This window comes from Morone saxatilis, unplaced genomic scaffold (assembly GCF_004916995.1).
Source record: "Morone saxatilis isolate NCDOM2014 unplaced genomic scaffold, NCSU_SB_2.0 Contig3, whole genome shotgun sequence".
Classification (NCBI taxonomy): Eukaryota; Metazoa; Chordata; class Actinopteri; family Moronidae; genus Morone; species Morone saxatilis.
This window is the reverse complement of record NW_023339873.1, coordinates 14,127,232-14,151,265: the sequence shown is the minus strand read 5'-3', so window position 1 is coordinate 14,151,265 and position 24,034 is coordinate 14,127,232. Positions and strand designations below refer to the sequence as shown.

Sequence of the window (24,034 nt, the reverse complement as noted above, 5' to 3'; positions counted from 1 at the left end):
TTCATTGCCTCTCTAATGAGAAGCTGTGATACATCATGCCTTGCAGATAGCCAATCGCACCCTAGTCCCCAGGCACACACATACACACACACACACACACACACAAACACAAGACAGAGGAGGAATAATAAAGCACGTTCTCTAAGCCCCCAAAGGCATCTGGGCAAACAGCCCCTACACTCCACCAAATCTGACCTCTGAGTGATGATGTCATGTCCACCATACACCGCCAACCATGACGGATGATGTAATCATACTTACACTATTGATCTGTCCCATGTCAAAATATTCTTCTGGTTTCTGTTTTTTAAAAGCCAGTACTGTCACCAATTTTTAAAATGCACAGTTGTTTGAAATCAGTAAATAAGTTTACATGTTTTTAATGTAGTCTTGCCGTTATGTATTTTACATTGTATTGTAATGATATCAAAAACAAAAATTTTTTTTATAGAGGTTGCTGGTCTCAGGAGGTAGAGAAAACATCTTCCACACTCCAGTGATCTTTCTTTACATAGTAAATCGCTTGGACTGAGTATGTTTCAGTGTTGTTGTGAGGCCAAAGGTGTCTTGTATGGAGGGTGTTTTTATGTCTGGTGATGTGGCGTCATGGGATGGAATAACTTGTATTGAATGTTTGTTGGGGGGAGGTGAGAGGAGAAAAATACCTTGTATTGTCCTTTTAAAAAAGGCTTTGCAGGCCTCACAAGAGGCCACCCCATAGTGATACCCCGAGGCTATATCTCCACAGACCAGGCACAGCCTCTTGGGGAGGGAGTTCAACATGTATTCGCACTTTATGGACGAGTCCTCCATGATGGTGCTGGAGCAGTCGTCATAGCGCTTGCGGCAGGTGCCGGCCCCGAGCCCGCCGGGGGTGAACATAGGTGGAGAGTCCAGGCCGTTAGAGTGGCTGTTCATGGTGCTGACATAGCCACCGCTGGCATCAGAGTTGCCGCTGGGGCTGTGGTGGCTGACCGTATCGATGACCGAGGAGGGACTGGATGGCTCCGTCTTGATGTAGGACCCACAACTGGAGGGTAGGTGCCGGTCATCAGCGGCCATTCTATTTAGCAGCCTGTGGGAGGTATGGGGTGAGAGAGTTGGGAAGTTGGGGAGTTGGGGAGAGGGTTGATGGGAAAGGGAGGAGGATAAGAGGAAGATGATTAGTATAGTTCTTCAGAGAGCAGAAATGAATCTCATCAACCAGTGGAATGACATAAAAGCCTAAACAGCAAAATACTTGATTGTACTTGAAGTATTAAAATAATTATGTGGCAATTCATGACAATTACGACACAATGCTGAGGTCTGTTTTTCAAGCTACACACCACGGCAGCTGCAAAAGCGCTTCAGTGTACAAATACACAAAACTACAACATGCTCGTCCAAACACAGGTGCCACATGCCCATACAACACAACCAAAAAGTAGGGAACGTGAAAGAACAAGACAAAGACGAAGAGAGAGGGAGAGAGAGAAAGAGAAAGAGAGAGAGCTCTCAAATAACTTAACACGAATGCGCACACACACACAAACAGAGCACATCAAGTCAGGAGCATCTCCATAGTTTAGAGAGAGTGGACCTTGGCTTGTCTCCTTGAGTCAGCAGTCAACCAAAAACAAACATGATGGCAAGATATTGACTTTTTCACTGTCTGCCTAATAACTGCATTTTGGAGTACATGCAATATGATGCTAACATGTGCAGACTAAAGTGCAGCCCTTTGGCTGTGGCCACAAAATGCACTCTGAAGCCTTCCTTCCCCACATAAATCTATTTCAGTCCCACTCTATAACCTTTAACTTGAAATGGCACTGGGAAACAATGGGGGAAAAATCGTAGCCTGAACATGGTCATGTTTTTTAGTCCGCAAATATAGTGAACTAAAGAGGTGGACTGGTAGAGGAGATGGATAACTCAATGTATTGGGGATGCAGTGTAGACATAGTGACCTCTTAGGGTCAAGGCGAGGTCACACACTTACATACACACACACCCCTTTGCATTAGGTACCACGGAAGGGGTGAAAGGTCACCTGCACTTGCCTGCATTAACAAAATTGAGCCTTGCATGGCTTATGCAAATTTAGACACAGGGGCTCCTAGTGAGTGGCAGCTAGACAGCCCAAGTTGTGCCTTAGCACATTAGTTCCATTAGCATATTGCCAACTAATGGTAATGTTTACATATTTGACATGTCAGTTTACCATCAGTGTGGCGAGAGGGGGGTGTCTGCCTGATTGGACGATAGCTGTCTGTCTCAGAGTGCTTCAGAGGAAACAGGAAACGAGAGGCCTCCACTATGTCCCCTATCGGTTGGCTGGACTGCCTCTTGCTCTCTGAGGCTGATTTAATTGTGAGGGTGGGTGACGGAGGGGTTTGGGCCCAGGGGTCAGTGGGTCAACCTTATTTTCTCACCCTAGCTTCCTGGGCCCTTGGAGATGGGGGTCAGCGTGTCAAATTAAATCTCATTCCCAGGTTTCCCTCCCTGCTGTCATGTATATTCATTGGAGCTCCAGGTGCCTACCACTTCTGGAAATTCACAAAAAGGTTAACTGCTAAAATAAATAATAAAAAATGCCCCCTGTTAAAACCGTTGACCTTGTGGAATAAGCCCTTTGTCTGAGCACTCCTGGAATTCTTCTTGCAATATCAAGCCTTCACTATAAACTGAGAAAATGCTGCCCAATTTACAGTTTTTCTTTCAGCTACTCTTAATTAAAACAATGCAAAAAGTACATTCAATACTACTGTTACTGCGCAGTGGGGGCAGTTATTCAGACTTGCTGTTTTAAAAATGATCCACTTGTACTCTTAAATGCCCTTGCAGACAGAAATTGAAAAAGTGAATCCATTTCATGCCTTTCTAAAATAGAACTTGCCGCTCTTGATAATGAATGCAGATTGCATCTCCATAAATTAATGCACGGCTCTGTGTTCATCTGCTTTATGTTCTCTGTTTCAGATGGATATGTGCACCTGTGCGATGGGGCACCTGCACTTGGCTTATTAAAGGCTATATATTAAAACGCAGGAGCACAAGATGGCTCCATTTAGCTTTTATTTCACAAATTCAGAGTAAGCTTAACCCCGGTTCAAAGGCCATCTTCAGGGTGACACTTAGCATAATTGCATAAGTGTCTTAACTGTTTCCCCTCCAGCTCAATGTGGTCATTTATAATAAATGTGCTGGCTAGAATCCCCTTAACTCATTCTGCTATGACACATTATACCACTGCTATGCTTATGTTTTTAACAAGGCTGCATATATTGATTAATGATACTGAGGGAATACTAACCACTTGAACCTGGCGTATTAATCAAACAGTCTAAAATATTTCTATAAATATTAGTAATCTCTAATGGGACAGGTCCAATTTAAATCTATAAATATCATTGTATGGGAAAATGAATTATGAACATTAAATAGTTTGACAGCAGCAATAGTTGTAATAAATAATTCAATATGTGGGGCAGGTGCTAATTAGCTTGTGTGCTACACAGACAGAGCAGACAGGAAAGGGTCTGCTGAACTAACTGAGGCTTGATGTTATAAAATCTATAGTTCTGTCTTACTTCCTTCCTCAAGGTAAGAGCATTTCAAATTCTGCTGCCTGGCTGCCCAAAGGAGCAGTGCTCGTCTAAGATACAGTATCTCTCCCCCTCTCCTTTTCTCTCTCTGTTCCTCCTCCTTTTGTTCCCTTTGTACCGATCAAAATTCATGCTGAGTAGTGGGTTATGGACCCGCAAACGCACACTGCGCAGTTTGGTTTTAATCTGATTCCACCTGGCCCCCCTAACAGCATTTCAGATCCCTAATATCATTCCACTGGTGCTGCTGTGACCAGGATTAGCTGGCCTAATGATCTGGCAGCTCGTCTCACACTCACTGTTCCTCGACTTCCGAGAGCAGAACCGAGGAGCGCTCGTTCTCTCACGTCTCAACACTTCCCTCGCCTGCAAGCAAAACTCTGAACATTGGATGACACTGACGTAAGAACGCAGAACATTCAGGATCTAATTGAGCCAATTTGTAAGTATTCCTGCTGAGAGCTTCCTGCTCACTTCAGGCGGAAACTGACATCCTCCGCTGTTCTCTGGGTGACTATAGCTCTCTTCCTGTTTCACGTGTAAATCACAAGAACACAGCACAAACTAAAGGCTCAACTCAAACTGTGAGTAAATTCTTGATGTCCTTTTCACTCTCAAGGCCACCAGATGCCAAAAACACAATTTTATAACATTTGCTAACCTCATCCCGGAGTGTCACATCCTTGCTACCTGATCAGACTGGGTAAGTGGAGGGGAAGGGGTGGGTGGTGAAGGTGGGGGTTGACATCTGCAGGCAGGGCGATGGTGATATCAGATGCCCCGGTAGGGGCAGATCTGTCTGGAGGGCCCCAGGCGATGTGGCCTGATAAGCCACTGGCCCCAGAGTCAGCTCTGGTAGGACGAACTCAATTAGCTCCTGACAGACCTCCTCTCAGCCCGGCTCAGCCTCCCCGCCACAGCCAGAACCCACTGGCAGCTGCCACGGTGACCTCTCCTCCAGGGGCCACTGCCACCTTTTACCGCTCCAACACACAGCCAGGGATTCATTTTTGGGAGAGCGGACACCACGCTGAAATTCTGCACAGCCCGACTAAAGTCACAGAAATACATGCAGGAGTGTGTATGCCACCAAGGGTGCACGGTGTGTGTTCTCGTGGGGGAAAATGTAAATGAAAAAGGACTGGGGCTCAGGGAGGGGTTGGGGTGGCCCTTGGGAGAAAGGACAGGAATGGAGATTCCAAAACACACTTAGTTGAAATATGGAGGACGCCTTTCTGTCTAACTGGTTCCAGGTTAATGACCATCAGGGGAATAAGGGGCCAAAAGACTCTTGGGGCAATGTGCATGTGCATCTGTGCTCATAGGTCTGAGTGTGTGTTTGTGTTGCAGACAGAATATGAAAGATGGAAATATGACAGGGAGCGAGGTGGGGGGGTGGGGTGGGGGTTGGTTGACGACTGTGGTTTGGTTGGAGGCAAGCCCGGCACTCCATAGGGACCCATTCTAATCTATGAGGGAGAGGCCCCTAATTTTGGAGTTTCTTATTCATTAGTCCTGCTCTGGCAGAGAGAGGAGGAAGCGGAGGGGGTAGACCTGAAGGGAGGGGAGGGGGCTCTTTATTAACGGATATGCCAGACACTCAGGAGAAGCTGACAGAGATTTATGATGTGCAGATCTATGGAGGCAAACAAAAGGGAAGTCGAGGAGACAGAAAAACAGGAAAAGACAAAGTAAGCGATACATGAGGGGAAGGGAGAGAAGAGACAGAGAGAGAGCTGTGTTTATCGTACCAATGGAGAGTGAGGGCCCCGGATCAATAGTCCGTAGGCTAGGGGCTCGTGCAGGGTTACCACTGGGGGGGACCGTGCTGCTCTGTGGCCTGGGCAATTAAGTTTTTCAGTCTCCAGCAGAGGATTATATTTAGCTGCTCCAAAGCGATGTCACTGTAGTCTTTATAAAGCCATGAGCTCACTCCACTACGACAACATGAGCCCCATGCTCCAGCGGCACCACAAGATAGCGCTGGCCAAGAAGCAGATCACATCTATTGATCCCCCCTCTTGCTCCTTCCTGTTCTAGAGATGCTGCTGGCAGGAAAGAGAGGGCCTCTTGTGATACAGGCGCTGCTGTTTGTCTGACGTAAACTGTCTGGGCCGCACTGGGCAGATCTAATTCGTATAAGGGGCTGAGTTCAGGATGTTGAGAGAAGCAAATGGCTAATGATAGAGCTACTGTCAGTGGGGGATGTGAGAGAGTTGACGGTTGTCTAAAGTTCCCGCTATGGAGAGCAAAGAGTTAACAATGGTATATGCAGACCCAGTGGGGAAGCTCCCTACAGAATTGGACAGCTCATCATACTGTATGTAAGAAAGAAGTTCAGTGATAAGTCTAGCCTGCCGTGCAGTACATTAGGGATCAAATTTCTAATTCTGCCTTTTCATTAGAAAAGATTAGTTTCCATTACATCCATTATGTGGCACAGCCATGGTATAATTTAACAACATACATTTACAATGGCTCATGATAAGTAGTAAATTATAGTCCACTACTGGCAAAAATCACCCTTAAAAACAGTTTGTGATTATCAACGTTTTGTATATCAAAAGTCCCCTCCAAAGACGACTGGTGCACTTAATGACATCAGACACCACCTGGTGTTGTGTGATACATTACTGATACACTGGCACCAATATCACAATACACTCTCCTGCAATACTCAATCTTAAATCTGCTTCAGTCTAAACTATTCTGCTTTATGACAGTTCAGCTCTGTTTAACATTTGAATGATGGAACATGTGAATGTGCGTTACTAAAAAGACACAATTATATAAATATAATAATACATAAAAATAAATACACTATCAGTTCCTCTTCAGTTACACAGATGCTGTGATGTAAATTAATGTTTCACAAGATATTGTTTATCAAAGTATCTCCTGCATCATGAAGCTATCATCCGTGTACCCTGACAGTATATCATGAGTCACGCTGTGATTCTCGGGCAGTCATAAACAGTGGGATTTTCCTAGAATTTATGTGTTTAATATAATATTATAATGAAGCAATAATGTCAGAGTAAAAGATTCAAAGATTCAGTCAGATGTAAATTTCAACACCCTTGCTAAAACAGTAGCATGTTAATATGCCCCCAAATAATTGACCTGTCCGGACTAATATTGTCGGAATAAGTCATAAAAAATTCTGTTTTATGCTACAAAAGCCTTTTACGTCTAGGTTTTGTTTAACTGCCATAAATTATGTGGAAAGCCAGCAGATATCAACCACAGCACACCTCTCACGTACTCTCAGTAAGGTTCCTCATGTAAAATAAAGAGGGGGATTATAAAATATGAATGATGGAAACTTGAGCAAAAAAATGTAAAATGAGTGCAAGTCATGCATCGCTGTTCGCTGTCTTGATATTTGTGGAACAAACTGTCAAAAAATGATATCCAAGACACTGGTTAATTTTATCAGAGAGGCAAAGGATACTCCTGATTGTGTTGCATTTTGTTTTGTGATTGTTTTTTGCAATGTGTGTGTGTGTGTGTGTGTGAGAATGTGCGTGTATCACAAACGAAAAGAAATATTATTATAAAGGGTTAAGGCTATTTAACACAGTCCAGTGTAAATCACAGGTTTAGACACAGTGACTGTGCGTACAGGAGGACGGAGGCATAGAGCCATGCATGAAATTACTTCATTAATCTTCTTCTGATAGGCCATCCTTGTTTGGGGGGAACTCTACCTGCTCAAAACAAAGAGCCCATCCTGCCTCCATCATAAATTTTCCCCTTCCTGAGAAAAACGGACAAATACAAACAGACAAATACACGTGCAAGCACATGCACAAACATGCACAGATATACAAGGCAAAATTAACAGGCCAAAAATTAGCAGGTCTATCAGCTGTCCAGAATCATTTAAACGCAATCAGATGTGTAAATATTTGCACAGGTTCAGTCAGTGTGTAATCACGGCACATACTGTAGGTAAGATTAAAATAACATGCATAATACAACATGATCATCATTTCAAAAATTTTGACTTGATTTCTACCATTTAAACTGTTGTTTGTAGCACACAATTCAAACAGTTCCACACTGAATTGACACTGCTTCAAAACACTATTGCTATGACTGTCTGCCACAGCAGCAGACATAGTCATAGCAATAGCCTCTAGCTTTTTACAGGCTCATCTCTACCAGCTGCCACACATTCCCCATAAATAGTGCTGGTAATAAAAAGGCGGGTGGGCCTAACTGATTTATACGGTAGTGTCCACCACCACACCATTCAGGAATAATTAAACTTTGGGGATATTTCCTGAATTAATGTGTCTCCTTCAGGGGGCAATCTAAACATACACTTCAGCGTTCACCACGTCTGGTGTCACCGGACGTACTGGGAAGGGAGGGGACTCTCCAAGTGGCAGGTTCAACAACCAGCCACTCAATGTGACCATTCGATTGCACTTAGCGCTGCTGGGGTGGGTCTCATAAGGAGGCATTTTAATGTGAATATGTTTTGTGACCAACAGGCAAATACACACATACTGTAAGCACACAGTTGTTTAGCTTGAAGGCAGACAAGAAGCACACACACACACACACACACTCTCTCTCTCTCTCTCTTTTACACTTACAAAACTGTCAGTTATCAGATGAAATTATTGTTGTAAAAAAGATTTTTTTATGAGAAATGATGCAAATGTAACTGAGAGCCATAATCTAGCCCGATATTTAGATTAAATTCCTATTTAATTTTACTTGGCGTCACTGAAATGATTTGGAGGGAGGATAGTTATTTAGAGGCTAAATCAAAATCTGATTTAAGCTGGGATGGAGGCAACATCAGTTTAAACAAATAATCAGTTTAAACAAATAATTAAAATAAAAAGGAAAAGTTTGTTGGAAGAGTTATATACCGTTAGTTCATTGGTAATTCTGTGACCTATGAGGAAACTGAAAGGCCTTTGCAAAGCTGATTAAATGCTTTTTTCACACAGAAATATTTATTAATTATGTTGAGTTTTGTACACCATTCAGTTATGATGTCTAGAAACAGGATTTTAACATAATTTAATTTTCAAGTCACTTAAGAATTCAAATGAAAGGGTTTTGTTCTTTCTGTAACATGAGCATATTTGTCATGAGTCAAGAGAACAAATACGTCAATAAAAATTCCTGTGCACAGACAAACTAGGCCTACAGTGGCTGGCTTTTTGCACACTGCCATGTTAATGGCTGGTTATTGGTCACATCTACTTCCCTTGGGCAAATCAGGGATGAGCGATAATAGTACTCTCTCTCTGGAAGTATGAAAACTGCATTAAACCTTTTCATTTAACAGTATTCCACAGCTGATGATGTCCCACAGTTTTCCTTCAAACTACGGACTGTGTGTGTTTTAACATATGAGCCTGAAACATTTAATCACAACTTTCCAAATAGTCATGAGAAAAAAAAAAAGTGCTTGTTCTAAAAGCTGTAATGGGTGCAAGGCTCACGCCGACCATGTAGAGAAGACTTGGTGAAGCTGTCAGTGGGAATCAGAGCTGCTACTGTGACGGACGGTTTCAATATTGATTTCATAAATAAACAAAGCTAAGCATCGATCCTAATGTTATTTTGCATTTCAATTACTGCTCCGAAACATAACCTTCAAACAACTGGACGTTCAATACCAATAGCCTTCACTGATAAACACCCATATAGTTACCCACCTTGCATCACATTTTTTTTACTAAGTGTGAAATACTGGACCTAGAATTTTCCCTCCTCTACATTCAGGGTGGTTGAAAAGCAGCAACATTGTAATATGCATTTACACCTACAGGGATATATGTCTCTAATAAATACTAATGGAAAGAACCATATGAAACATGGCAGACATGACAGAAAACTTCAGGTTTTCTTTTAACTAATTTACCACTCTATTTCTTTCAGTATTTTTTCAAGGGTGTTAGTATAAAATTAGCTCTTTTCGTGACTCAGTTATTTTTAATTTTTTTTTCTCAACTTCCGTGTTCTAGTGTGTGTGTGTGTGTGTATAAATGAGGAGGAGCCCTTCAATGTTGAAGCAACAGGAAGAAGTGCTGACGCACCGTGTCAGTGATAGCACTCTGCTGCCACAAGGGCATGAGAGCCCACGTAGGCTAGCATTATCCTTCTAGACTAATGGACCTGGTTATTTTTAAACAGATTCTCACACTGCGGTGGAGGTGTCCAAGGTTACAATGGATGAGAAATCAGGAGGGACGCGTGCGGTGACGGTTGGTGGTTTCTGTGCGGGTGGGTGTTGTGAAATAGCCAAAGAGGCATGGTAGTGCTAATCAGTGAGGGATAAAGGCCAAATATCAGGTGGGGTCTCTAGAGACAGCATGTTATATTAACAGTAACATCTTCTTAAATTGTCCAATAATATAAAAAAATAAAAACACTGTTTTATGCCAAGAAAAAGTTCACTTGCAATATTACCTTTTTGACAAAAAATTTTATGTACAGTATTAAATAGAGTGCACTAGAATCCAGATGGATAAATATAAAGGAAAAGAGGTCAGGTTTCAGAATAGAACCAGTCTGGATATTGTATGCTTTTGCATGCTCTTATTTTCTCAATTAACTGCCTGGGGAATAAAGCACCACTACAAATGAATGGGTGAGTTTAATGTGGCAGCTCCTTAAAAGCCAGTCTAACCGCTAACAAGTATGAACCCGAATACCTCTGAAGCTACAGAACATGGAACATCCAGAGAGTGACAATATACTCTGCATCCCCATTTGGCCTGGAGAGGGACAACATGCTCCACCCTCCCCCCGCTCAGCCTGAGCTGAGTGACATATTTACAGTGAAAGTAATGATACTAGATACCAGAAATGAGAGGGCTCCAGCGTGGCCAGTGGACTCAGGAATCTCTCTAATGAATTGGACAACAAAGCCCTGTTGGTACAAGGAAGAAGTATTTAGAATTGGGTGACAAACTGAATTTTAAAACATTAGGTCTTCTTTAAAAAGGCACATATCCCAACACCTCCTAAAAGCTCAGGGAGACGAGGAGGTTGGGAGTGGGGCAGGTGGGTTGACTGGTCAGCTGGGCTGGATGCTGCAGCTACAGAGGCCACCAGCTCCTGGCTCATAGCGGGGGTGGCCATTCTCGGCCAGGAGCCTCTTCTGGTAATGTATTCTGAAACCAAATTACCGTAAGCTGATCCCATCTGGATAGTGTCTGTGCACGGCTGCTTTGGTTACCCACCACTGCCTCTAGCCTGCGATAGCATCTCCATGAAGACAGCAAAAATCTGATTAACCCAATAACAATGAAACACTTGGTCAAAGAGCAAAGAGCTTTTAACTTAAGATACACTAATGCAATTCCCTCGCCTTGTTTTCTGAAACCTAATAAGAATCAAGCGGACGGACTGCTACAGATGGGTGTTTGGAGGCTCTAATGCAGCAAGCTGGGAATGAAGTCAAATAAATTGAAATCTAATTCATCATTGTGTGCTAACTTCTTTCTGCTTCTCTAAAAAATACATTAAAAAGCTTTTATTTCATGAAGGGAAATTGGATAGCCTTGTTAGTTTATAGCAGTGGCTCTGCCAGGGCTTAAGGAAAGCGAGGGTGTTGATGGAACATTTAGAAGCAGAAAGAAGTCACATCTCAATTCACTCCCGCTCAGACTGTGTGTGTTTTCTAGCAAGCACTGAGGGACTCAAACTGACAATCCTCAGCATTGGCTGACTTCTGAGTGGCGCGAACTGCCACTGCAATACAAGATCAACAACAAGCCTGTCAGACTCATACAGTGAATCGCTCGTCTCACTCCATGAGCCAACAGATATTTAGACTCGAACAAGTCAAGCAAAAGTAAATAACAGGTCGAGTATGACGGGCTGCATATCAATGGCAACGCCAATTTTGAGCAAATACATATCACAGAGAATAAAACTTCCAGTAAAACCTGAGTACTTGGTAATAACTTCCCTGCGCTCACATTTCTAAATATCGTGTGCAAAGAGACAAGAGGAGCGTCTTTCTATTCTGAGGGCAAAGCTCTGTTTCCATCTAGTTCCCAGGCAGTGGCGATGCCCTCGGGTCAATCTATGAAGTGTATTACTACAGTGATTCCACAACAGTGCTGTGCTAATTACATGGAGCACATACGTCCCACTAATCCTCTCAACCAGGCATCACGGCCACATGCAGCCCACAGTGAGGGGCTGCAAATACCGCTGTACAATGAGCAGAAGAGGGCCACTGCACACTCAGGCCAATGCTGGAGAGATGCCACAAATAAAGAAATGTTGGTGGGTGGACATGTAATCAGGAAAATCTAAATTTACTAAAATCATTTTTACATGTTGTGACAGATTTTTACCTTACAAGAAACTATTATTACATCCACAAAAACAATTTCTTAACACATCAACAGTATATCACTGAAGTTATTAATAGATCAAACACCTGTTCACAACTCAGCTTTGAAGGAGTAAATGCTCTTTTCACCATTATTTGAAATGTTAATGTTATCTATAGTAATCAAATATATGAACATGGCAAAAATGCAACTGCTGACTTGTGTCGAGTGTCATTAAATATTAACCGGTATTTTCTTTTATTATATACACATTCCAAACTAATGCACACCAACAACACTAAATCTCTAATAATATTACAATCTGTCAATGTGTAACTGTATTTTTTTAAATAACAATTTAACAAACATGAACATTAATTGCAATGTATTACTGGAAAATATTTAGCATTTACAAATTTAGTAACTTATTATTTTACATTTGATAGACTATAATATTTGAGTGCAAAAGAAAAATATTAAAATACAAAACAATACAATACAGATTACCTGAAAGGAGACAAAGTCAAATAAAGTCAACTGAAAACATTTTAAACAAATCATTTCCAACAATAACTCAAATGTTTCTCCATGTTGCAATGTGCATGATTCAAAATGTGTCTAAAGGGGATTTGCAGGGAAGATAAATTGAAAATTAAAATAGTTAATTACTAGTATAATTTTAAAATATACATATATTGTTGTGGGGTTTAAAGCTCTACTTAAAATCTAAATATTAATTATAAGTAGTTTTGCCTTCAATTTTAGGGAATACTTTCAGAGAATGCTACAATGAGAATTACAAATACACATTACATATAATACCTGATGTGTTACAGAAATACCCATTCTACTCCTGCTGTTTGTGTGATTTTATATTGAGGTGTGTCTGAGAGAGAAGTGAAACCAGATAATCCGTTTTAGAGGAAGAACTAAGGAGATTAGTCCACGTATGTCTAAGATATTAATATGATTTCTAGAATTACTTTTTGAATTTGCAGTGATTACAGCCCAAAGTAAAGAATATCTGTAAACAAATGGGTCAGGTAAAGAAATAAACAACAGAATTCAGCTCGTTAACTTTACACGTGATGGTTTTCTGTTAAGTATTTTCACTCCATGTATTCCTTTAAAATAGAATGAATTAAGAAAAAACAAACTCCTTAATTATGCTATGATTAAATAATGTTCGGTACATAAAAAGTTACAAGAAAACAACATTATGGGAAATGATAAAAATGCACAATGTAAGTTGGACTGTTCTACACATTTTTCAAGAAACAATAAAATAAAAAATGTCTGAATGCACTGAGGTGTCAGTAACAGGTAACTGAAATATCTTTGCACACCTGATTGGTCTTCCTCAAATCACAAACACAACTTTTGCATAAATACTACATTAGCAGTAAATTCTATTGAAAAGATTAGATGATATAAAAATGATCTGTAAATTGAAACAAATCTTTTGGATTAAAAGTCCAACGTTTTTGTCTGTGTTTTTCATACATTAACAGGGATGTTCTGAAGTAAATGCATAAATATTATACCATATAACTTTTCCAATAAATAAATAACAAAAAAATAAAACACCAAATAAATATTTTTCCCAACTTAAGAGCTTATTAAGTTTATTTTGTAACAAATGTAAGTTAGGGATGGAAAGTTAAAGTGTGGTAGGTAGTGTGAGCTCAGACTGTCCCAGCAGCCAGGAGCTGTTCCACAGCAGCTTGCCTCGCGTGCCGCTGGCTGGGACAGACCTGCCAGCTCACTGAGGTTACAGGGTCCTTTCATTCGTCTTTCTCTGGCTACAAATATTACAGTGTGTCATTTATCCCCTCCAATTCCACGGATTCACGTTAATCTCATCTCCTTAAAATATTATTCTCATTCTCCCTGGGCAGCCTAATCTAGGAACAAAGCCATCAGCAAACAACCTCCTAACCCAACTGGACAGGTACCCCAAATTCTTTAGGAAAAAAAAAAAATACACAGTTTGCAGAGGGGCAAGCTAAATCAATCAGCCATGCTCTGAATGAAATTTATAAAGATTAGCATACATGATGTGCTCTCACAATAAATCTACACACACATACGCAGTTGCACCTGCCCTGTTGCTCTATACTGTCAAGTCCTACATGATTTAAGAGCCCTTAAAACAATGAACAAGAGAAAGTGCATGTTTAAGAGTAGGTGTGAGAGGGAAAGTACATCACTGCTAAAACAAGAAAAAGTTCAGTGCCTATTAGACTAGTAGGGTTCAAGAAACAAAACTAGAGCAGACACTGTTAAAGGAGTGAATGAGGATTAAAATAAAGAATGAGGGGGGAAAAAGGAGAAAAGAAAGACAGGGAAGAAATAAAAAGTGCATCACAGCAGAGGGGTTAACAGGAAAAGTGAAAGAAGGAAATAAAGAAACGAGGTGCACCTACTGGTTATGATAGCTGAGAGGGTCTGGAAGACAAAGTTCTGAAATGTCCATCAGTCCAGTTTTAGCATTCCAGGAATGAGAGGAAGAGGAAAGAGAAAACAATTGAGACCCGCTTCTTCCCCAAATGATAGCACAGCACCCTCAGAGACAACGCAGCCGAAAAACCCCCTCCAGCACCGCGGCCCCCAGCCTGCACAGGTATGCTGGACTCTGATGGATTGAGTGGGCGCGTGTGTGCGTGAGCATGTGTGTTGCGTGTGTGTGTGTTTATGTATATATGTGTGGGAGAGAGAGAAAGTGTCTGAGTGTATGTAAGTGAATGTGTGTGTGTGTGTGTATGAGAGAGAGAGGGAGAGAGAGGCTGAAGGGGGGAGGGACAGATAGACGAGAGAGGTAAAGGGGGGTGAGAGAGAGAGAGAAGCGCGGGCAGCAGCGGGATGAGCGCTAAGATGGAGAGAGCATGAGAGCGCGAGCGAGAGGAATGACTCTTTCCATGGTCGGGATAGGGCTCTTTAAGACTCAAGGGCTTGATGAATATGGAACAGCTGCTGTTGGCTGGCTCCGAGGGGCCGGACTTAAAGCGACAGAGGGGCCGGCAGAGCACCGAGGAGGAGGGATCCAAACGCTCACTCGCACACTCCGCTGTGCACAAGTACAACACACACATACACGCCACACATGGCTCACACACACATAGACAAAACAACCTATCAGATGAACAACAGAGATGCAACCAGGAGAACAGTCAACACACAAAGTCTCCAACTCAATTAGATTTAAAAAAGAAGAAAAAGAAAAAAGAGTTCTGGATGCTCGAAACTCAAATTCAAGCCTAACTGATGGAAATAAACAGAAGTAGGACATTGTCTGTATCAGTGCATGCACCTTTAATATAATATAATATTTAAGCTTTATTTAAGCTTGATTTCTTTATTTCTGTCGTGACATGTAAAAAATGCAACATTTATTATATTAGTAAGGTATTAGTAAGTAAACTGTAATAGTAAAAGAAAACTATCTTTACATTTTGTATTACATTTTGAAATCTGTATTTCATGAATTTACAAAAAAAGCTTTTACTTTCTTGTTTGCATGTCTGCATTAAAGTGCATTGCAATGATATCAAACAAAGGTAAAGCAATCACGCGACAACAACAGAGAACTTTACCAACCAGCTGACATTTCAGAACTTGACTATGGCACCAAAAAAACCTCCACTCCATGCATTTTTAAGATATCAAAATGTACCGTTATATAACACACCATAAAGTTAAACCTGACACCAGCCTTGGCCACACTATAGAAACTCCCGCAAGCAGTCGAGTGCATCTGCAGCACTTCACTTTCAAAAAGCAATAGCTTTCAAACCACTAAGGACAGTAAATGTATTTATTGAGCTGTGTCGCTAGCTCCATTTGCCAGTGTTACATGTGAGGTACCATTGTGAAACCTTTCACCACCTGCGAGAGATGATCTCAAGCCATAACTCATATTCTGGAAGCCCATCAGCTTCTAAAGCGGCGGAAAATCCAGCTCTGTCTTCTCTAACCCCAGCTTTAGAACCGCCTGTGTTTCACTGTTGATCAAGCTCAGTAAGAATGCAGAGAATGCAGATACCATTTCACAGTCAGTGAGGGTCTCCATGTTACTGTATCCCCACATTATAAGAACAGAGCTTACCATGGCATCTTATTGGAGAAAGAGCAGTCCGACAATGGCTGGAACTTGGCTGAGTCAAGCAGAAAGAAACAGCAGCTTGCCCTCTTCTTTAAGGTGCCTGACAACGGTCTTCAGCTACTTCAGTACAAATAAGAGTGGGTGAGGAGGAGTCGAGATCTACCGGCAGATTGGTACAGAAAGGTGTGTTAGGTCGCTCTGCTGCTCTCCAGTCTTCTCTGCTGAACAGGAACAGTATAACCCTTGGAGAGGAATCCAGTTCCATTCATCGGCTCACGTTTCTATAATCAATGCAAAAACATCACGCAATCCCTATTGATCATCACAGGCCTATTGATGTGCAGCAATAGTGCCTCCACAGTGGCACAGATCACACAGCATCTGGTCTCCTTTTGTGGCAAAAACAAATGACTAAATAAATGAAAATCCAATTAAGATTGATGCCAAATCAAACACCTGTCAGTTCAATTCCTTAAAGAGGAATGAATTCACTATCAAACCGAGTTCTCAGACTTCTGACACTGAACAAAATACGGGACAAAAAGAAAACAACATATCTGTACACCTCACAAGGCACACACAAGACAGAATGTGCTCTGTATATTGTACCTCATTACTGATTAGAATTATAATCTGATTTTAAATTCAATGTGTTCAATTGTCAGCTGTTTATTCTGGTTGTGGCACTCCAAGGGATCTCTTTTGGGGATGTAAAAAAGAACAATAGCTTAGTTAAAGAAACCAAAACTGTCAAAATAATACTCCATTATGAGTCAAATCACTGCACAAAACATTCTAGTCGTGAGATCCAGCATGGTTTAAGTCAAGAGACCTAGATACTACTCGTCAGAGAATCACAAGCGGGGGTACTTCCCCATGACAGACTGTAATATCACCCTGGTATCTAACCTGCGTACACTCTTTCATATTTGTAACTGCCTTCACTTGATAAATCACATTCCTGCATATTTTCCTTTTGGCCTCCCAAGGTTTTTTCGACTGACACCACACAGACTTTTGTCACGCAGTGTGAGCTATGAAAGCCCTGCTGCTGCTGCTATCGTTGCTTCTTATCAGCTCTGTTATGAAAAAAATAATAATAATCACGGCGTGTGACAGTTGATTTGACAGGAAGGGATCTGATACAAATAAAGAATAGAGCTGCACTAGGCAAACACTCGATCACACATGGCATGACAAAGTTAGTGTGATATGTTAGAGTGTGACAACCGGTAGCAGGACTGGGTTGATTATCCTACAAGTTCATATGTTTTTATTTATTTTTTTTTGTTTTAATGATCATGATTTAATTTTTTTTGCATTTATTCACTTTGTACAGTTCACTCGTGCGTGTGTGAGTTTGTTTACATGTACTGTGTGTATAGGCGGTGCAATAAAACAAACACTCTAAATGAACTTGTCAAAAGAAGAAAACTGTGAGTAAGACTTTGTTAGAGTAGGTCACATAAGCAAAATAAAGAAACCTTAAGAAGTCTGGTATCCCAAAGTGAACTTAATACTGTTTGTTTGAAAGACTGATAATCATACATCTATTAGTGTTACAAAATGATAATGTAGTTTTTCATACAGCAGAACTTAAACATAACAGCAAATGATGTTTTCCTGTTCACACAGGAGCAACTTAAAGGACGATGGTGGTCTGATAACGTTGCTTTAATCAACTTTATAATTGATTAAATGTCCATTTTAGGCAAAATGCCGTTAAAGTCTGCTGATGTAAACAGGTTTTCGCTGGCAGAGAGCTGCTCTAGGATCATAAAACTATACTTTTACAAGGAATTAGTTAAATAAATCGTCAGTGTCAGTTGTCTGCATTTTCCAATTTTACCTCAGAATTTCTCTGGAAAAATAAACAGACATCTAGGCCTTATAAAGTCGCCATATTTAACCTTTTCGTGCATACAGTAATGGTCAAATCGATAACGTAATTCAGTCACTATTCCCAGAGGACGAGGTACAGTGTAGCATGTCCGCGTGTACTGCACACGCCTCAATTAGAGCTAACCCGCGTGCACACTGATGTAATTTACAGTATAGCTACAGGTGCGTGAAAGCTACATTTTAAAACAGCATAAAAATGTTTACACCCCTCAAATAAATAAAAAAGAAGAACACAAAACTGGGAAAAAAAACAAACAAACAAAAAAAAAGAAAGCAGTGTGTCTCCAACGTGTAACAGGAAGATAGGTTGATGAATATGTAGTGTACCTTACTCGGACAAGTCATGTCCCATCCCCGGCTGAGCACAGCGCACAGTGGTGTCTTCAGGTTGTGGTGGTGCTGCTGGTGTGGCTCTGTGTGTCTGAGCGCGCCGTTTAACTGTCACACACCGCAGCCACACTACCAACTCCTCCTCCGGCGCGCGCCCTGTGGCTAAACCAAACACCTCCACCGGCAGCAGGAACCCGGGTGAGCGGGGTCAAATGGGAATCGAGGGAGAACAAAAAAAAATAAAAGTGTATTGCGAGGGAAAAAAATAAGTTTGAAATGTTTACCGTTCGTTTTTTTTTTCTTTTTTTGATGGCGTATGTAAAAAAAATTAAACAAATACCAATGACCGTATATTTATTATTACTTGACTGCTTTGTTTTAGTGCTCCGTGAATTACCCAGCCCGGTATGGAGACTCACTCGTTGTAGGCTGCGTGGCTTTACAGCTGTTTGAAGTCTGCTGAGTTCTGTCAGGGGCTCTAACTCTTTATTTTATTATTTTTCCTCTCTGCTCATCACCCCTGAGAGGTGTGGTGGTGGGTACATTTTCACCTGAGAAAACGGCAGTCGGTCGGTTTCCACAATTGATGAATAAATAACAGGACAATAGCAGTGTGCGTCTGTTGCTGAGATCACAGTGCTGTATCACATAACCCAGACGTTCACATACTTAAACTCTATTTGATTTCATTTTAAAAGGGCTACTTAATATAATGAAGTTTGGTAGCTTGTTTTCTGTACGTTATTTATTGTAAAGGCCACCATGTGAAAGTAAACTATGATTAATTCATGAGTTATATATAGCCCAATAATGAAATTTAAGTTGTTGGTGGCCCTTATCATACCCATGTGCATGACCCCTAGGGGTCCTGGGGTCCCTGGGATCCACTGTCAGTGTTATGGCAAAACATCACATATGCCCGAATCATCAACATGTAAAAAAAAAACTGTTTAAAGATACATTTTCCCAGCAGTACATCTAATCCAACAACTTCTAGGACCTTTTTCCTTTTAAGAAATGTGATTCAAAAATAATACTTTTTGTATATATATATTCTGTTTTATCCTGTCTCATGAAAGCTTTTCCTCCACACATTTTGAATTCTCCATCATTGACTGACTGCCTCAGCTGTGGACCAGAGCATAAAGCCAGCTGACAGCAATAACCAACTCTATCATCTCCACTAGAGGGAGGGCTATCTCACAACAAGGCCACCAAGGAGCTGCAGCAGAGGTACCTTTATTTATTTATTTATTTTCCCAGGGTGATAGTGTAATTCATAAACTGAATGAATGACAGTCAGGACAGTGCCAACAACCAGGCGCACAATGGAGACTCGACTGCATTTACTTCTGAGCACAAAAACCTATCCATTACAAACGTGTAATTATTGTCCTTAATAGATTAATTCATGCTGAAAGATAGAAATGGGTTCCAGGCTATTGATGTAATCATTTCACTGAGGAAATTAAGTGACATTAAAAGAATGATATTGTCACCGTGAAAGTATCATTGATTCTTTTCGAATGCAATTAACTGTATTTGAAAATGGGACCTGCACATTGAGCTGCGCAAGGAGCACTGAGGATCACTTCATTTGTGAGAGATATAAAGACTAAATTATCCCATCAAAGAGAAAATCTATAAATGTAATGGCACAGCGCTTCAGCACTAAGGAATGACAACAGCGGCCCTGTTCAGTTCCCTCTGTTAGGTGTATTAACTATCAGTGAGCGGCTCTCAACAACCCACAGAAAGATTATCCAGACTGTGGAGGAGAATTTCACTCAATTTATGAATTCACATGTGATTTTTTATTGGCTAACATAAACAATCCTGTCTTAAAAGTAGGAGCCACAAGATGTATGGCCGTAATATGTAATGCCAGTGAAATATTGCCAGGAACTATAATCGCTAATAAATAGAAGATTGATTTCATGGAGCTGTAGAATCTTTGTTTCAGTTTCTACACTCAAGGTTTTTGCTTAATGTGGTTCAAAAAAGTGCTGAAACGGTTAGTCAGTCAGTCGATTAGTTGATCACCTGAAAATCAATCGGCATATGTTTTGATAAGTTTTGTAATCACGGATCAAGTAATTTTAATTTTAAGCATACAAAGCATTCCCTTGTTCTCCCCAAATGTGAGGATTTACTCCCTTTCTTTGCTTTATATCTTAGCTCGATATCTGTGGGTTTTGGAATGTAAAACAGGCAGTTTGAAGACGTCACCTCTCTACCAATGCAACAAAACATATTCATATATTTGAATATTAAAAATCAGTTGATTATCCCCATCTAATGTAATTTATTTCTTATGGTTTTATGTCACCAACAAATAAATTATGATAACGGCCACTGTGGCCTAGAAGAGCAAATTCCTCCTGCAGTCTCTCCTGTCTGCTGTTGTACTTTGAGAGCTAAACTGGAATAGATCAATGACACAAGTCAAGCTCAAGCAGTTTTGAAATAGAAAGAATGAAATGTCACACACATTTAAGTTTGTTGTTTTTAGCTTTATAATCAATAACACCATGTACATAGGAGTATCTGTGTTTCCATAGTTCTGCGGTGAGTTTTGATGGATTCCAACAAAAGCATGTTTGTGCAGCAGTTACTGGTCCACACGGCTCCCTAACCAAATTACCCTGTTGGTAATCCAGTGAAAAGAAATTCAGTGAAGAGGCAGAGAGGCAGGCAGAGAGAGAAAAACACGAAACATAACAGACACAACTACTGATATGATGTCTGAGCATCAGATGGTTCAGGCATCAATCTCCAGTTCTGGTCAAAAATGCTGCATAATTCAAAGCCAAACATTTTTCTTTGCGTGATTCAAACCAAATCAGAGGGTCCAGAGCCGCTCTCCCTCCACCTGCTGTCAGCCACCCTCCATCCCACCCTCACCTAAATTTCATTTAGGAGACATCTTTCTCCCTTTCCCCCTCTCTCTCTCTCATGCTCTCTACGTCGCTGTCTCTTCTCTCTCTTTGAATTCAGTGCGCCGTAGCCCTTAGATTTACTTGCTTAACAAATATGGACAGGGGGCCTAAGTGGTTTTTGAAATCTTCGAATGGACTTTGGAGTGCCTGTGCTGTGCTGGGTGACAACAGTCTCTCTGTCTCTCTCTCTCTCTCTCTCTCTCCCCCTCCCTCCCTCTAACCCATGTGTGTGACTGTGTGTGCTTGTCTGGTTGTCTGTCTGTTTATGTTTATGTCTGTTTATGTTTATGTCTGTATGTGTGTGCATGCACGTCTATGGCTTCCCCACGCTCTCTCAGACTCCCTGGCTGGGAGATGGCAGCGCTCGCTGGAGCGGCAGTCTGGAAATGAGATAAGGATGTCTGATTCATAGGATCTGACAGGAAATCTATACTCTGCAATGTTTATAATCCAGCCATTACTACACAGCCAAATGAAAGAACAATAATCCAATCATTTACTCCATATTTACCTGAGGCAGATTCTCGACTTTAAAGGCAAAGTGCATTGCGGTGACGGAGGCTGTAAAACGACTGATATGGGTGAGGGTGTTGGTGTTGGGGAGCAGTTTTCTGAGAGGGGGGAGAGGGGGTCATGGAGAAGCGCGAGGATGGACTGTTCTCTGGGGAGATGTGTGTCTACAGGAGACGGGATGGCTCACCTGTGTGTGCTCGACAGGGTTAAGGGTCACTCATTACTCACCATTAAGACCCCATTGATTTATGAGTAACTCAAAAACTAGAGTTTATGAAACATGAGGTTAAAGGTTACCGAGCTCTAAAATTTCCCTGAATGAGAGCGGAGAAACAAATCCTCAGCATGCGTGTACTGTATTAGCAAAAGGCTTCTAATATTACAAAGCTTATGCAGTTTAAAGCAGAGGTGTAATCTGGCTCCTTCACACTGATCCTGGTCATCTGTAACAGAGAAGCCCATGGAGGTAACGTCTCTCCATAAGCATAGAGGAATTCTCTGGTGGGGGTTCACTTATCATAGAGTCTTTCATGGACAGTATGAGCTGCTCTTCATTGTGTACGAGGGGGGAGGTTTATCTTATTTGGAAAAGTGAAGGGGGCCTGCCCTTATCTGTCAATAAACAGTAATTAGATTTTGTGGCCGATAGCGTCGATTGGTTTCTAATCTAGCTGTCGCCCTAGACGTGTGTAATTAAAATCCTGATTGATAAAGGGGCAGAAGCCCGCCCACGCCACCACTTTACCAGACCCTACCCCCGACCCCTTCAAAACACAAACAAGAGAGAGATATGAAAGAAGGCCTGGGGAGAAAACTGCACTACCTATTGATCAGCTCTATCTGCCTTCCTATCAATGCCCTTTTCCCTCAATGGAGGGGTTAGTACAAAGGTTTCCCACGTAAAACTTCATAGCTAATCTTTATCCGGCAGATTTCTATCCTCCCTGAAAAATAAAACCAAAACAACCAACATTTTACATAGGGAAACTACAATTTGGCTACTTGGCTAAACAAAAACATTAGCATGTGTATGCATGTGTTTTTGTGAAATTCCCTAGTCTAAAATAAGAAATTAAAACATGCTTACCACTAATGAGGAGAAGCTTACTGTGATTGTAATGCAATCAAGGAAAAACACCCCTCAGGCGTTACAGAGATGAAAGAGAAACAATGCATTTTATCTATTTAACTAATGGGCCTGTGAACACAAGAATAATGTCCAGACAAACACATACAGATACACAGGCGCGCACACGCAGGTGAATGTCAAGTGTGCATCACGCATTAGACAAATAAGGTAGTACCTTCAAGTCAGAGGACTCCCACAGAGAGTAGCCAGGCTGAAAGATGTTCAAAAACACTGCCTCCAGACTTCACTGTCATCAGGGTCCATGCAGGCAGACGAGCCAAGAAGAAAGGCTACGTGCCGTCTAAGTTCTGGAGACAAAGGGACAATAAAGAAAGTGAAATAGTGAGAGAGGAGAGTGGGACAGAGAGAATACATCAGGCAAAAAGGCATCCAGCTAAGTGAGCCTGCACGTTTAGCGGCTCCAGCCAGTGAATATCTCATCATGACCCAAACCTCAGAACAGTACCATGACGGCGTGAGAGGCAGATAATCTGTTTTACGAAAGTCAAATTTTGCCTGGTTGCCTGCAGGAGTTTTTTAAGCTCTGTAAACTGGGAGAGAGCGCACACTGCAGGCCTGTGACCTTTCCTGTCTGACACTGGTCACCTGCTGTCACCTGTGAGGGCTGACCCACAGCAGTGAATGATGGCTGCATACTCTGCTTCACCCCCCTCTGTGACACACATACGCACTGGCAAATACTCATGCACACACACACACACACACACACACACTGTACCCACACTGTGGAGTGGATAAACCACCTCTCACTCAACAGCACACCAATGCTCCTAACACATCAAGAACATAATAAATCACGAATTAGAAGTGTGTGTATTTCGAGGGGGTGGACTTTCTAGAAAGCACTGGTCCAGTGCTTAATTTGATTCTTAATGGAAGGCAAATTTTCCAAAGGAAAACTTTCATTGGGCACAAAATGACTTTCCTTACTTTTCACTTTCTTACACTCACAGAGATTGAGATTGATAAATGCTGGCAGCGCGTTGCCAGCCCATGCATGGTGTTCCTTTTCGTAATCCCCTCACTAAACTGTGATTAATAAATGGTTACCTAAACAAATGGGACAGAGACTTAACATATATAGCTAAGAAAGCTTTTTAACTTCTCAACCAAAAATCTAATGCATTGCTTGTCTAATTTAATAGAATAATGACTCAGTACATTCAATACTTTAGTTCTGGAAGTAT

General features: G+C 41.4%; 1 protein-coding gene across 8 annotated transcripts in view; it reads right to left on the bottom strand.

Annotated features, from left to right (window-relative positions):
• esrrb (estrogen-related receptor beta) overlaps positions 1-18,350 on the bottom strand; it is a 45,730-nt gene extending 27,380 nt beyond the window's left edge. For 2 of the 8 annotated variants that reach the window (XM_035674556.1, XM_035674557.1), the window contains exons 1-3: positions 14,338-14,786; positions 10,426-10,494; positions 666-1,075 (exon numbers count right to left, since the gene is read on the bottom strand). In XM_035674556.1, coding sequence (XP_035530449.1) covers positions 666-1,075; positions 10,426-10,494; positions 14,338-14,387 — 529 coding nt within the window. In that variant the 5' untranslated portion in view covers positions 14,388-14,786. Of the gene's footprint in view, positions 1-665; positions 1,076-10,425; positions 10,495-10,585; positions 12,219-14,337; positions 14,787-16,016; positions 16,295-18,242 lie in introns of those variants that run through there. The other 6 variants (XM_035674560.1, XM_035674562.1, XM_035674564.1 and 3 more) reach the window with 6 other exon arrangements.
• Between the last annotated feature and the right edge of the window lie 5,684 nt (positions 18,351-24,034).